At 47.5% G+C, this 16,524-nt stretch overlaps 1 protein-coding gene across 1 annotated transcript in view; it reads right to left on the bottom strand.

Moving 5' to 3' along the window:
- The window catches only part of DNAH9 (dynein axonemal heavy chain 9), a 304,275-nt gene that overhangs the window by 168,106 nt on the left and 119,645 nt on the right, over positions 1-16,524 (bottom strand). The window contains exons 29-31 of the mRNA XM_032616402.1: positions 9,295-9,452; positions 6,667-6,805; positions 3,788-4,075 (exon numbers count right to left, since the gene is read on the bottom strand). Of these exons, the coding sequence (XP_032472293.1) occupies positions 3,788-4,075; positions 6,667-6,805; positions 9,295-9,452 (585 nt within the window). The remainder of the gene's footprint in view (positions 1-3,787; positions 4,076-6,666; positions 6,806-9,294; positions 9,453-16,524) is intronic.

A 16,524-nucleotide genomic window follows, 5' to 3' on the forward strand; every position in this document is an offset into this window, starting at 1 on the left:
TGTTCAGTACTGACTGAGCCCATGTAATCTGGACACATGTTTGTCCAGTTCTTCAAGTGCTCTCTTTCTAGAATTCCCATTGGCAACACGTTATGTAACCTAGATAATCCTCTATGTGTCACCTTGACTCTCACACTATCTGTCTCTCTTTGTGTGTGTATTATATATATTATACTTTGTTATACACATACACACACATATATATATAGTTTCATCCTGGGAGATTTCCTTGGCTTTACCTTCCAATCCTCGCATTGAATTGTGTGTGTTATCAGTGATTCAATTTTACATTTCAAAGAGCTCTTTGCAATTCTCCAATAGTTCTTTTAATACTTTGATAGCATCTCATTCTTGTTTTATGGATCTCGTTTTCTTTATTTTCGTTAAGGATACTAATTAGGACTTTAAAACGTTCTCTTCCTAACTTCCCCTGGAGTCAGTTGCTGCGTGTGTATGTGCGTTTGTGTGTGGGTGTCTGTCGGTCTGTCTGTCTCCTGCGTTGTTGATTGCCTCCAGTATCTGGTGAGCCTCAGGTTTAAACGGAGAGCTGCACTGTGTTTTCTAGGAGGCTGGGGTGGGTGCTGTCTGCGGCTTGATATGCGGGTCTCCTTCCAGGCAGGGAGGACTGAGAGGGAGGTCTGTGCTCCCAGTCAGATCTTGGCCTTTGTCTTTATTCTTCTACTTGTGGGTGAGTGAGCAGGTGCTGGCCTTCAGGCCGAGGAGCCCAAACAGAATGTATGGGCTTCAAACTCTTAGAGCAGTCATAGTTTCCCTCCTAAAGAGTTTATTAAATTCCCTTAGACCTTTCTTTTCGGCTGCAGTTACATGCTTGGCTGTGCATGGTCCGCATTCTTGGGAACCTGGGCCTAGAAGGGGGAGCTGGGGGAGAGTGTGGGGAGCTAAGTGGTACAATGATTGGGTAAACAGACTTAATGCCCTCCCCCACCGGCTTAAGGCACCCCCCCTCCCCGTGTTCTCAGTCCTCTTCCCCACTCCTGCCCTCCTTCACTGCCTAGCCCAAGCCCTGAGCTTCTCCAGGGTTCTGCTTGGCAGACTGGCCGCCTCCTGGCTCCTCTTCCCCTGAAGCCCTTTCTAAGCATATTTGAGCCTGCAGCCCCCCTGCTCTGTTTGATCTGTCAACCTGCTTTCATCCTCTTCCCATCTTTCCAGAAATCTATTCTTATATCCCCTTCCCAGTTTTCACACTTCTATGGGCTTATTCCTTTTTTTTTTTAAGTTATATTATCACTTTTAAAAGATTGCAGGATGCCTTCTCAAACCAGAGCTTCCCTAGAGGTTTTTGATGAAGTAACTTTAAAAAGTTCAAGTGTACTGTGCTATACAGCAGAAATTAGACAATATTGTAAATCAACTGTATTTCAAAGAAAACAGTTCAAGTGGACAGTGTAAATGAAAAGTCAGTAGAAAACATCATCTCCTGCAAGAACCTTTAGTAGATGGCATCTGTCTTATCAGAGGAGCAGAAAGTGGTTATGAAAAGAAGGGAAGAAAAAGAAGGAAACAATGTGGGGCAACTGACAAATAAATAGAAAGAGTGAGATTCTGAGCAGAAAAAAGTGCAGAAAATGGGGAAGGAGGGTCGTTTGCCTTAGCAGACTCTCAGAGAGGCTGGGAAGATGTGGACTGTCCTGATTCTAAGATGTCAGCCTCAGTGCCTGCATCCTAGGAGCCTCATCGGATTAACTCATCTCTGGGGTGAGGGTGCCCCTCAGGATCAGAGCCTTTCAGAGGAAACCCCTCATCTGGCATCCAAAGCCCTCTACAACACGGCCACCTATTATCTCTCAGGTCCTATTGCTCCCTCCCCCTCCCCCACCCCAATACCTTTTTCTCTAGCCACACTGGACTTCTTGCTGTGGCTTGTACAATCTCTATTTCTCCCCATCTACCCTCGGCTGACCCTCTTCCCTCTATCTGGGAGGGCTTCCTGCCCATCTCTACCTTCAAAAAGTCTATCTACCAAACTTAAGAGGAGAGAGGTTGGGAGTGGGGATTGCTCCACGGGCAAAACCAATCACAGCTGCAAAGGACCAGGTGATGCTTTGCTCTCTTCTGTAAAAGGTAATCTCAGAAATGAAAGCAGACACCAGTTCTGTTTATCTGTAGCCAGAGCTTAATCTCAACCAATGCAAGTACTGTGTGCTAGAAACCCCACCTGGAATGGAGAAGGAACCAGCACCCAGTCTGTAAGTTCCTCAAGGGGGAGCACTTTCTCTCCTGTGAAGCAGCTTGGTGGCATATCCTGGAGATGTAACAGTACAGGAAAAAAAAATTCTGCCCGTATCCCTGTATTCCAGGACCCTCTCTTGTGGCACCTGTCACATCCTCCCTCCAGGTTTAGTTATTTGTGTGCAGGCACTTCTACTGTAACAACATCGATACATCCTAAAAATGTTACCTTCTGCAAACAGACTCATGGAAAAACAAGATTGCGCAGACCACTCAAAATGTACAGAATGTTGTATCCAAAGCCCTCAAAGCTCAACAATGCATCCTAATCCCAATAAAAACACTAGCGCAGTGAAGTCACTAGAGAGCATTTGCAACCTACCTCATGTCCGTTTGTCCTCTGAAACCTTAAATCTGGGGGCCTGTGCTTCTTTTTTCAAGAGGTAGATCATAGGTGTATGAATTTCTAATAAAGAACTAAAGATCGGATGTAGATGGAGCCTTCTTCACTAATCCACTGTTTTAATACATGAGCAAGTGACTTCACCCACCCTAAGCCTCCCCAGAAAACAGCACGAACCTCCATGGTTCCTACAGCCATGAGACTAGCTATACTTGCACTAAAGTTTCAGGTTTTCTTTCTTAAAGTCTATGTCTATTGCTAAATGTATTCATTTTCTATGGCTGTAACAAATTACTGCAGACTTTATGTCTTAAAATGACAGAAATTTATTAGCTTACAGTTTGGGTTGTCAGAAGTCTTAACTGTGCTCAAATCAAGGTGTTGAGGGCTGATTCCTTCTGAAAGCTGTGTGTGTGTGTTGGTGGGGGTTGGTTCTCTTGCCTTTTCTAGCGTCTAGGGACTGCCCACACTCCCTGGCTCATGGCCCCGTCCTCCACCCTGAAAACCAGCAGTGGCTGGTTGAGTCTTCCTCCGTGGGGTCACTGACACTCTCTGTCTCCCTCTTTCACTTAGAAAGACCGTCGTGATTATACTGGGCCACCTGGATAAACCCGGATCATCTCCCCACAGCCTGGTCAGCTGATTAGCAACCTTAACGCCCTCTGTGACCTTAATCCCCCCTTGCCACGTAATGTAACACGTTCACAAATTCTGGGGATTAGGTTGTGGACATCTTTGGCGGGGTAGGGGGAGGAATTATTCTATCTACCACCCTCAGGTTTTTCTTTAATTGTGTAAAGCCTGTCCCTGATCACTTCAAAGCATTTTCAAGATCAGAAAAATGCATAAGAACCAACACAGCTTCCACTTTACCTGACTGTCATTCCTGTATAGTGGTGCATGAAGTAATTCACATGAAAGGAACACGTGCTATAGCAAAGCCTGTGTCTCATTCCTCCCATGAGAATGTGAACCCCCTGACGGTAGGGGCTTTGTCCTTCTTTTGCATTCCTCACCGCACATTCCACACTGTGGATGTGCCAATAAAGAGCTACTGAGATGAACTGAGTTATTGCAAAGTCGATAAGTATCTGTACCTCTAAAGCTACACTTTGGATTAAGGATGAAGTATAATCCACTGTCCAAGAAAAGAATTATAGAGACAAAAAAATGTTGGGAGGGAAAACCCTGTACCTTGAGCACAAAGTTGTCCTCAGCCTGCAGCTTCAGCTCCACCACAGCCTTCCTAACCAAAGCTTCGAAGTTGAGGTCTCTCCTCCGAGGGACATTCAGGGCAGGAAACAGGTCCCCGATCAGGCCCATGAACACGGGTATGTCGTCTGTCACAATCTTGGGGATGTTGAAGTCTCGCAGGGAGCGCATCAGGACCTGGTCCTCGGGCCGGTCAGGATCTCCTCGCTTCAGGGATCCCGCCACCACCAGCACGGACTTGATGGCCCTCAGGCCCCAGTCATAGTGATCCTGCGGGAAGGCAGCAGGGTTAGACGAGAGCTGCTGGGATGCACAACCCCAAGGGCTCGGGCTAGTGTCCGCAGGATTAGATAGCACACGAGTACTAGGTCACTTTTGAGGGCAAGGCAGAGGCAAAGGAAAAGATTAACGACATAGTAGATCATGATCCAGGATCCTAGTTCCTGGTCTGACATTAGTCACTTTTCTGGCTGTTATGACGACAGAGCAGACACAGAGCACATGGGGGGCTGGGGGTCAGGGAGGTTAAACAGACTGCTTCCAAACCTATCTGGCTACTCCTTGAACATTCAGAGGGTGGAAGGGTTGTCAAGGAGGGAGATGTGTTAGTTCTCAGAGGTGGCCGAAGGTGAGCGTACTTGCCTCAAAGAGGCCTTCAAACTCTGAGAAAAGGAGAAAAAAAAAAGTTCCTTAAAATTTTTGTCAAAGGAGGCACCCAGAGGTCACAGGTTCTGAGTGTAGGCTCGTGGGATGGTGGAGCACACTGCTGACACCAGGGCTGGGAGTGGAGTGGTGAGGAAGGGGTGGAGCGTGCGCTCCAGACAGACCTCCGTTCAAGTCCCAGCTCTGCTACTTGCTTCACAGCAGGTCGTTATTTAATTAGAGCTGTGATGCTTGCTACAGAAGACAATTCAGTGTGCAAGGAACGCAGAAACATAAAACTGACTCAGGACCCCACTCCTGAGGCTGGGGACAACCCGTTCCTTCCGGCCTTGACTGCACTTCCTCCTCATCTGGGCTTGACTGGATCCCAGGTCTTCCTTTTCTTTCAACTTTTTATTTATTTATTTATTTATTTTTGGCTGTGTTGGGTCTTCGTTGCTGCACTCGGGCTTTCTCTAGTTGCGGCGAGCAGGGGCTACTCTTCGTTGCAGTGCGCGGGCTTCTCATTGTGGTGGCTTCTCTTGTTGCAGGGCACGGGCTCTAGGCGCGCAGGCTTCAGTAGTTGTGGCACGCGGGCTCAGTAGTTGTGGCTCTGGGGCCCTAGAGCACAGGCTCAGTAGTTGAGGCTCACGGGCTCTAGAGTGCAGGCTCAGCAGTTGTGGCGCACAGGCTTAGCTGCTTCATGGCATGTGGGATCTTCTCGGACCAGGGCTTGAACCCGTGTCCCCTGCATTGGCAGGCAGATTCTTAACCACTGTGCCACCAGGGAAGTCCCCTCAGGCCTTCCTTGATATTGTTTCTTCAGGGAAGTCTGATCCTTAGTCCAGGCGCAGCCACCGTGTCCTTCGCCTTCATCGTACACTGAACTGAAAGAGCAGCGCAGGTGCAGGAGCACACCCCGGGGAGGGCTGTGACCTGGCGCCTCGGAAGAGGCAGGAGACAGGGCCGCACGTGGTCTTTTGCAGACAGTGATAAGGACGCTGGTCTTTATCCTAAGTACAATGAGTACCATTTTTAAATGACCCCTCCAGCTGGTGGCTAAAGAATAGACATGAAGGACTAGAGTAGAGGTAGAGAAACTAGCAGAGAGGAACTTCCAACTAAGAGACATGGGTGCTTGCAACAAAAGTGGTAGAAAGAAAGAAGTATTTGAGAAATATCCACAGGGTAGAAAGAACAGCCGTTCATTCATGATTAAATGTGGGGCTGAGGAAGAGGAAGGTGTCAAGGATAACTCCAGGCTTCCAGAATCAGCAAGTGAGTAAGCGATTGTTCTCCTGAAGCCCTGAATGCAGCAGTGGGCCTGCGGTGGAGCTGGCAGGACCACTGGCTTTAGATACTGAGCTGGAGGTGTATTTTAGACAACCAGGGGACCTGTGGCATACCACTGAATATACAGGCTTTGAGTTCAACAGAGAAGTCTGGGATCGAGACGGGAACGTGAGTCACTGGGCTGAAGCCACTGCTGGCTGAGAACCGACAGAGAGGATGCAGTGAGCCAGGGCCTGGGAAGTGTTGAGAAAACAGGGGAGGTGGCTTCTTTTTTTTTTTTTTTTTCCTAAATCCATTTTGGACAGATTTCACAGGACTGAGAGAGCTCACTTTGTGGCAGCAAAGGTGACCCAAGTAAACACCCGAAAGGAAAGAGAAGCTCATTGGGAACGCCCAGGAAGCTTGATTGGCTGTCCGTGACACCAAGAAATTCTCCATCTAAGGCATAAACCTTGGAGGCTCTGGGTCATGTTGTAAGGTCTCTTCTGGAAGGGGGCCGGCCCTGGGCAGAAGCCACACTTAAGGAGCAGCAGCAATGAGCAGCGCGGTGCTGCTTAATGCCTGACTCTCTCTCCCCCACCCTCCTCCCATCTCTCGTTCCTTCAGGTACAGACCACTCCCTCCAAGGGCTTTCATTCACCACTGCAATGTTTCTCATGGGACACTGGTGATCTATGAGGTGCTGCTAAGTATTCTACTGAAAAGGGAGTTCTGTGCCCAAATCGTTGTGTTTTTTTTTAATGCTGGGCTAAGAAAATGAACATGAATCTTTATTATAGATGTTTCTAGAGCATGTAATATGCTTATGGGCACAGTGACTCTCTATGAGAAGGTTCTAATGTTTCCCTAACACACTGGTTCCAGAACCCGTCCGGAGATGGGACAATCACACACAACTGGTCGCCTGGTCTAACCAGGGATTGTACCTGTTTAGAGAGAAGCTCTTTGCACAACTTGTAAAGGGTGATGAACTTCCTGGCTAGTAACCGTGCTTCAATGAATCCTTCTGCCACAAGCATGATTTCACAGATCAACTCAAAGTCTGGAACAACCATCGCGCAAGGCCTGTGTAAGGAAGACAGAGGGCTGAGACAGTCCCAACCACAGTGGAGGGGAGCTTGTAAGACAAGAGACACTGGCTGAGATCACGGACGGAGGCATGTGTGAGTGTGAAAACTGAGACCTTAGCAATTATTTCACTGAAGACTTTCAATGTTAAGATGAGTTAGTAAGGATAAAGGGAGTAAACTCTCTTGCTCAAGGTGATGGATGATGTGAGCAGATGGGGACAGAGGTGGGGCTACAATGCAAGTCTTATAACTTGGGTCCAGTGTGCCTTATACAAGGCACAGATTAGTAAAGCCTCAGTAATTAGCAGATTACCAATTAGTGATCTTCTATCATAGATCAGGGGCTAAGGTTGAGGAATAGAGTCTCTCTTGTTACCTGCAAGAAAATGAGAATCTATTTCTCCTCCTCAAAACTTGTCTCCTCCAAGTCTAGATGATCAAACTTATTCTATGCTTATTTGCATACAAATGTCAGTACGTAATTCTGAGGTCTGAAGTAGGCACCTATGAACCCCACTTTGCCACAAAATGGCAAATATGAGACTATAGAAGGGGATTTTTGTCTATATATAAGGATTTATTGTGATTTTTTCCCCTCTAGGTCTAGAAACATTTTATTTTAAAATTAGTTAATTTTAAAATTAATTCATTAGGTATGTGATAGGAGACTAAAGTTGTTACGTTTCTTTAATTGCATTTTCCCTACACTGATATAAAAATTTCAAAAACATATCATTCAAGTACATTTTCCCCTTATATTATATTAAATTAGATTCAAATTCAAAGGAGCAAGGAAATACTTAGATTCTCAAAATTAATTTGTAACCTAAAATAAGGTTAAATATGCATCCGTACAACAGAGTGCAATGCAGCTGTGAAAAATAATGCTGTAGAAGAAAAACTATTTAATGACACAGGAAAACATTAATTAATGAAGGCAGGGTACGAAACACTATAGAGTCTGATCCCAAGTTTGGAAAAGAAATACTCTGCCCCCACAATACTGGAAGGCAGGTGGCAAGGGGTCACACTGACTTTCTCTGGATGATAGGACTGGGGTGGGCAGAGCAGAGTCTGGCATCAGACTGCCTAGGTTCAAACTCTAGTTCTGCTGCTTACTAATTCGGTTACTAGCTAACCTTAGTAACTACGGTTACCACCCTGGGAAATCTGCTGAATCTGTTTTCTCACAGTTCAAAGGGGGATCCTAATAGTATCTACCTCATAGGGTTTTTGTGAGAGTTAAATGTGAAAGTAGATGTTTGTACTTATTATTTTTACAAGTACTTTTCTGTTTTTCCCCCAAATTTTCTTCTATGGGCATATGTTCCCTTTAAATTCAGGGGAAAAAATGTGAGGAATAATTCTTATCAGGGTGATAACCCCTGTCCAGTATTGTTCATAGCACACAGTTTACTTAATAAATACTTTGCATAAGCAAATAGTGATCAGTATAGTACTCTGTGACACCAGTTCCCACAGCCTGCTGACATTCTTGGTTAAGGTGGGGACCTGCCTGAAGGAGGAGGTACCGCCCCACCCCTGGAGCAGTGAAAGTGAGGGACTGAAGGACACAGGGAGCTTTCCAGTGGCCTCCTGGGCCTCTGTGTCTGCAACAGAGAGCGCTGGGTCTCAGTCCAAAGACGAGACAGACAGCTTTTGTTTTCGCTCTCACAGCCTCCCACTCAGGTACCAGTTCAGTAGACAGACAATCAGAAGCCATGAAGGATCTTTCAGCTTTCTCTTTGTTGGGCTGACTTCTCTTTTCTGAAAAAAGAACGAAGACTCCAGCCCCTGCTAGGAAATGCTTTTGTGCTTTCTTATCTCAATCAAGAAGATTTAAAAGCGTGGCAATATCCACTGGTGGCCAAGGTGAAATAAAAGAGGTGCTGTCATGTGTCCCCCGTGAGGCGGTCATTCAGCACAGCTCTCTGTAGAAAGCAATTCGGTAATGTGTATCAAGAGCCTTAAAGAAGTTCCTCCCTGTTAATCCAGCGATTCCATTCCTGGGAAGCTAGCCAAAGAAAACAATCATGCATACAAAAAAAATACTTATGTATATTATACCATGATGAATAAATTTATTTTAACTGTTACATTTAACTACTGTGGACTAGTTAACTACATTGTGGACCATGCATTTGATAGAATAAAATGCAGTCATGAAATGAGATTTCTTAAGAATACCTAACAGAAGAAGAAACCATTTATGATAGGATTATGATAGGCTATGAAATGAAAATACAAAACTGTGTGTAGACCACACACGTAGACTACAAATGCATGACTTTATATGCCTGTAAAGAAAAGAACACAATTAAGCAAAAAATAATTTTACTGGTGATGGCATTAAACGTGGTTTTGTAAAATCTACCTTTTTATATGTTCCACATTTCTTTTAATGTATATGTCATACATTTTCAGTGGAAAAAATAAAAGAAGCTTCTCTCTGGGGCCCTTGCACGGGGCAGAGCAGACGCTCACCTGAACAGAGCCTTGAGGTTTTCTGGCAGCTCCGTGCGGCCGGCGTAGCCTGGGTTCATGGTGATGAAGATGCCCACAGAAGGGTTCAGGCTAATCTCCTCTCCAAGGAAGTTGAACCGCTGCTTCTTATCTCGAATTGCATCTTGAATGCTTTTTACCTGGTGAACAAGTCATCGGAAAATGCTCCCTCTGCGTACCAGCGGCGGAGCGGTAGCTAAGGCTGGGACGCTGTGGTCACACAACACAAACACTTGCTCTGGGCCCCCCTTCATGGAAGGACAGGACTGGTGACTGAGCCCTGGGCTCTTTACCGATGGGCACTGGGTGCATGTCCAAAAGAAATCTGGCCACCCGTATCCCCATATCCACGCTTATCACATGGTGCCTAAGAGGTTGGGGGTGAACAGCAAACAACCCTGACCGCCAGTCCTGTCCACACTGACCGCTGTCTTGAGCATTGTTCTGTATTATGTCATGTGATCCTCACCAGGATGCTCTGAGCCAGGGCTCTTTAGTACCATCATCCCAAGAGGTAGAGTAGTTTGCTGAGCCCTACACAGCTGCTAAGTGCTGGCGTCTGCATCTGAATCCAGGCATGTGGATTCTGGAGCCTGGGCTCTTAGCTGCTACATGGTGGAGAGAACGCTAGGACCTACCCCCTAGGCTTGTTCTAGGAGTAAATGAAATAAAGTCCGCAAGGAGTTTAGCACACAGAAAACGCTCAAAAATAGCAGCTAACATGGGCACTCTTGATGTGACCGCCGCCATCACTGCAGTGTGTCCTCATCTGGATCTAACCCTCTCGGCTACCCCTCCGTCTACATCTCTGGAACGAACCTGGAAAACACAGGCGACTCCGATAGGGATGGAGGGTATGGTGAGGAGCGGGGGACAAAGCAAAGGGAGGCTGGGCCAGATCCCCAGGGGCTATGCGTGCCTTTCTGAAGAGATTAGACTTTTCCTTAAACGTGGTCTGGAGCCGGAGGGGATTTAATAAGCCGAAGGTGGACCTAGTTAGATCTAGATTCTAGATCATACTTATAGCAGTGGAAGGAGAGACAGAAATGAACATCTGGTGCTTTGGAAAAGCGTGTGTGATAATGATCAGCAAAAGAAGGGAAGACAAAAGGGGCTCACTTGTCCAGCCAGGCCTGGAATGTCTCTAAGTATTTCTAGCCTCTCAGGGCTCTTGAGAGCAAAGCCAGGAAGCTGGGGCCAAGGCAAAGGTTTGAATGAGGCTCCATGCATATCAGCTGTGATCAGGGTGTTTGGAATAGTCAGGGGTTCCGTGGAGTTGGGCTGCAGGGATATGTGTGTGTGCGTGTGTGTGTGTGAGTGAGAGGGACAGAGACAGAGACAGAAAGACAGAGAGAGAGAGAGAGAGAGAGAGAGAGAGAGAGAGAGAGAGAAGCACAGAGAAAAACAGCTGGAGTGTATGTAAGAGAGAAGGAGAGAGGAACAGTTGGATCTTAAACAAGAGAGAGACAGAGAGCCAGCTGGACCACGTACCAGAGAGAGAGAGAGACAGAGAGAGACAGAGATACAGAGAAGGAGAGGGAGGGAGAGAGAGAGAGCTGGACCATAAACAAAAGAAAGAGAGAGACAGACAGAGACAGAGAGAATTAAAGCTGGAACACTTATAAAAGAGAGAGACAGAAACAGAGAGACAGCTGGACCAGAGAGACAGCCACACAGCCAGACAGAGACAGAGAGAGAGAAGGAGAGAGAGAGGAAGAGAGCCTGAAGGCCACTGGGCCATCCACCGCGGGCGAGGCTCTCTCCAGTGCCCAGAAGGCGGTATCTGCCAGAGCGCCCGGCGGGTCCACAGCTGGGATTCCGCTGCTTTCCCAAGTGAAGCTCTGATGACAGAACGCGCCTGAGCTCACAGCAGTTAGCTGGAGGCTGAAACGTCTTTTCCGCGCACAGCATGTCAGTGCGTCCTGGCAGAGGCAGCCTCCAGCACCCAGCACGCTGGCCAAACAGCTTGGGTTCTGCTGGTTCCCATGGCACTCGTAGCACTGCTGGGCCATGGGGCCTCTCGCCACCCTCATCACCCCGCGAGGCCTGCGAGTGGGGAAGGCTGGGGTCTCTCCTTCCGCCCCGGTCCTGCCACCTGTAAAATACACAGAGCTCTCTCCTTGTGGTGGAGTAGGCAAGGGACTTTCATTACTACTTGCAAATGGCTCTGACACCTTTGGGCTAAGGCCAGAGCCCGGGGCCCTTTCTGCCACTCGCTCTGACTCAGCACTCTCTCCTGCACCCCGAGGCCCAGACACCTCACGCTCAGTGAGAATCTGTGAGGCACTGTAGGACTTGCAGCATCTGTGCTTTTGTGTAAAATTCGGCGGGGGCTCTTGAGGGAGAGTGTTGGACAGACTCGAGGAGGCAGTTAAGGCTGGAGCCTCACTGCTGAGAGCAGCCTCTGATGGCCCGGCTCACGCAGGACAGGAGGCCGTCTGCCTGGCATTTCCTTGCTGCCTTAAAAGCAGCTGAGGTCCACAGAACAAGCCACTGGACTGTAACAGTGCCCAGGGTCCAGGGGGCCTGGTAAAGTCCAGAGGTCCTTCAGGAGGCGGTGGGGTGGGGGGTGGGTAGAAGCTGGTGAACCAGGATCATACGGATTAAACTGCAGCCCAGCCAGGTGGGGGTGCACACACAAGTAGGTACGGACTGTGTCTAAGGTGCCAGGTACACTCCTCACTCTGGGGGTCCGTTTCCCCACTAGAGACTCATCACTTTGGCCACGGGGAACAATAGCAGAATAATAACTGCCATTTACTGAGCACTTAGTATGTACCAGGCGCTCTTCTGAGAATTTTATATGAATTAACCCATTCAGTCCTTTCAACAGCTGTATGAGACAGGTGGATCCTCATTTCATAGATGGGGAAACTGAGGCTGAAGGCAGTGAAGACTGTGCTACAGTCCTGGAAGATGCAGGCATTAGGGGAGGCATGAGGGAACTCTATACTATTTTGCAACTTTTCTGTAATTGGTTTTCTATGATTTCCTACAATTCTAAAATAAATTCAAAATAAAAAGTTAAAAGAAAAATGAAACTTGCCAGATGTCCAACAGTTGGTAAGTGGGGCAACCTGCGTTAAAATCGGGCAGTCTGGGGCCAAAGCATATACTTTTAGCTACTTCCCCACAAGGCCTTCTACCAGTAGGAACACTGCCAGCCACACACAGCTCCTCATCTAATATATACCATTTCAGAGAAATTTGTTTTGCTCTGAAAATAATCATGTTTGTTACAATTTAGAGACATAGGTTTCCATGAAATAAAAAAGGTGCTTTCTCCACCCCTTAAGAAAACAAGCAAAAATGGAGAGCTATGTAGAAACCAGCGTCCTCTACTGGGGGTGATTTTGCACCTGCCCTCCCCAGGGGACATTTGGCCACATATGGAGACATGTTTGTTGTCACAACTAGGGGGGAGGTTGCTGCTTGCATTTAGTGGGTAGAGGCCAGGGATGTAGCTAAACATCCTGAAACGCACAAGACAGATCCTTGCAACAAAGAATTTTCAGGCCCAAGACAGCCTTAGTGCCTAAGTTGAGAAAACCATGATCTGGACCAAACATTTTACCAATGAGGAAACTGAGGCCAAGAAGATATAAGTGACTTGTCCACCATTCCACACCTGTGTCCCTGGGTCCTACCAGATTCGCATGCACATTCTTGGCCCCAGCCCAGACTGTCCAAATCAGAAATTCTGGTGGTGTGGTCCAACAAAGCATCTTTTAATAAGCCCTCCGGGTGATTCTGATGCATGCTGAAGTCCAAGAACCACTGCAGTCCAGTCAGTTCTTTGATTTCTACTCGTACTTGCTTCTGCCCAGGTGTCTCCATTCACACCTGCAGACTGACCCCCCCCTCCACCTCTCAAGGAGCCTGAGTCCTCCGATCCTTCTGCCCCACCTGCCATGGAGAGGACATGTCCCTGCAGCCCACTCGCCTGGACCAGCCAGGCTTGATCCTGTGGGTCTTGGTGTGAACCCAAGCTCCACGGTCCTCAAGCATTTTCTCTTTACTTCACAGTCTCCCTCTCAACTCTGGTTCTCAATGTTTGCTGAACATGAGAACCACGCAGGAAGGTTTTTTTTGAACTTTGATGCCTAGGTCCTGCCCCAGACCAATGAAATCAAAATCTTTGGGGTGGAGACTGTGAACTTGTGCACTGCTATTTTTCAGAATTGCCAGGCAATTCTAACGTGCAACCAGGGTGGAGAATACCGCACCCAGGGCAGCTTGTCTCCAACTTCATGGTGCCTATGACCCACCGGGCATCTTGTGAAAATGCAGATTCTGTTACAGCAGGTCTGTGGTGGGTTTGAGAGTCTGCGTTTCTAACAGGTGCCCAGGGGATGCTGATGCTGCTGGTCCGCCGCTGGAGCAGCACGGGGCTAGCTGCCACCACCCGACCCGGCAACCTCCACTGTCCATTCTCAGGAGTGGCCTTGCCCCGGGACCACAATGCCCCATTCCAATTCATGACCCTCCACTGCCTCTTGACTAGATGGGCTCACTTTCTTTCAGTTTCTACAGGCTTTAACTGCACCTCTTGAATGGAACTTCCTTCCTGCCTTATATTTTAGATGCATGTATAGGTCTTACTTCTCTATATTGCAGCCCAGCTCTGACATCAAATGATCAGTTCTGCTATCTACACAAGCCATGTGTGCTTGTCTGACCACAGTGGCTTGACTGGATATCTTAAGAATGACATTTTTCCCTCCAAAGACTGGAAGTTGGTGATCACAGACGGTTCTGCCGCTATACCCTCCCACCCAGCTAGGGCCTTGCATCAGACACACTGGTGAAGAATCAAAGTCATCCTATCTTACCCGCAGGTGATAAATTTTAAGGAGGTCATCGGCTAGCCCTAGGCTATGCTCCTCCTCTCAGCTTTTTCTCCACACCCCTCTACGTTGCCCCCCTACATTCTAGGGAAGCGGCCCATTCATTCTGTGGTCCCCTGGGGTCATTCTCTTCTCCAGCCTTTGCCCCCAAATGCCATGCATTATTAAAATCCTGCCTGGCTCACTCCATGCTTCTCTCTGCAGTGGCAGATCAGAGTCTGCTGCCTTCAGGAAGTACAAACCACTCATCACTTTTAACATTTAAAAAAATATTTCTATGTTTTTACCTTAGACCTTAAACTCCTATATAAAGGGTGTTACATGGGAGTGCCCTTGGCTCTGAGAGGCTAGCATTTGTTCAGCTCCTTGAGTACTTGGAACACTGCTATGATGGGCTCCCGGGTTCCTGCTAGCTGCTCTGCTGCTTCTAGCCACTTGCTGCCCCAGCCCTGCCCACTGCCAGGGCTCGTACCTGTGGAAGGGACAAAGTGGCAGGGATGCCTGACCAGGCAGTGTGGAGGGGGACCAGGGGCTGGAGGTACAGTGTAGTGGCACATGTCCCCTGGCCCAGATAACCCAAGGCCTAGGGAGCTGATTGCAATAGTAGTGGCAAAATTCCCCCAAAAAGTATGTAGTAACTTATACGTTTTAAAAATAACAGAGTAATTGTTCTTGGAATTGCCACAGTTTTCCCAATTGGATATGCAATTCTGCTTGACCAATCTGACAGAGACGTGAAAATTTCCACCTCCAAGAATACCGAGGCATGCTCACTTCTGTAGAAGTTACTGGGAAGAGGGGCACAGACATGTGAGGAGAGGAAAGGAGGAGAGGCAGGAGAGGAGGGGTAAGGCGGGTAGAACTGTCACAGCTGGTGCAGCTTCTGCACCAATATGCCAGCCTGGATTGCAGCGTGAAGTTAGTGCAATTTTCTCCTTGGATGGGTCTATGATTTTAAATGGTACTAGCTCAGATTTTGCCCAGGTTGTTGTCAGACCACTTTCTTGAGAATGTTTCCTATGATGTATTCCTAGACGAGAGTGTGGAAGCATCAGGGAATTCCAGATTGAATTTATTTCATTTAATTCCAGAAGCAAAAGGGAATTAATCTTGAACTCATCACTGACCTTGTGTTTGGCAATTTCAAAATACTGTAAGGCAAATCCACAGCATCTGTCTACTATGCACTGGGGACAGTGGCTGTTGGGCACTGCCTCATCGGTTAGGACACTGTTAAGTTTGTTAAGATAGCCAGAGCCTGGCCGGCTGAGAAGGAGTGAACAGTGCAGGGGAGACTGCTGAGACCAGGGAGTAGACCCTTCTTCCCTGTGCTGTGTTCCAGCCTTCTACTTTTCTTCAACCCATTTCCTGCAGGGTTCAGGTAATAATGATAGTAATGATGAACATCACCCCCACCCCCACCATCATCATCATCGAGGTCATCACCATCATCATCACCATCACCATTACCACCATCACCATGGTCATCACCATTATCATATCACCATCACCACCACCATCAACATCACCACCACCATTACCGCCACCATCACCATCACCATCATAACAGAGACTAACATTTATTGTGTGCCTACTATGTGTAGGGCTTTGTTTTAAGTGCTTTACATATGTTAACTCAATAATTACTACAACTGCATCTAGTAGGTACTAATATTATTAAGTCCCTTTACAAATGTGGAACTTGAGACATGGACTTGCCCAAGGTCACACAGCTAGTAAAGTGGCAGAACCAGAACTGAACACTGGCAGTGTGGTTTCAGAGCTTACACACACAACCACTTCTCCCCTGCCTTGTCTGGGTAACTCCACTCTACAAGAACCTGCTTCTTTTAAAAGCCGAATTCCATGTGGAACTTGTTTATACCTCTGGAGCCCAAGAAGAGGTCTCTGCTGACCTTGCTGTGGCTCCCACCTTTTGCTCTTCCCCTGGGCTCCTTGTGGGGACACATGGAGACAGCCCGTCAGCAACCCCAGGCACTGGGTGCTATATCGGGACACCACAGGTGTGACTATTCATGATGAATGGTCCTGGGTTTAAGTGAGGCAGTAACAGCAGCACAGCCTAGCTGATGAGAACAAGAAGTGCTCTCCAGAAGCTGTGGCAAGCAGCCAGGAAAGGGGGCAGAAAATCATAAAAGCAAAGATGAAAGAGGTGGACGTAAAGATGGGTAGAAATAATTATGGGTTATCGATCCCAATAGACACTGTGGCAAGAAGCTTATGCTTCTCTCTTGATTTTCAGAACCGTTCTAGGCCTAGAATTAGTACTTCAAGAAAGGTTCATTTTCTTTTACTCTACATCTTATATCACAAAACTCAAACAGTCTTTACAGAAGCATCATTC

The sequence above is a fragment of the Phocoena sinus genome, chromosome 20, assembly GCF_008692025.1.
Source record: "Phocoena sinus isolate mPhoSin1 chromosome 20, mPhoSin1.pri, whole genome shotgun sequence".
In the NCBI taxonomy this organism is placed as follows: Eukaryota; Metazoa; Chordata; class Mammalia; order Artiodactyla; family Phocoenidae; genus Phocoena; species Phocoena sinus.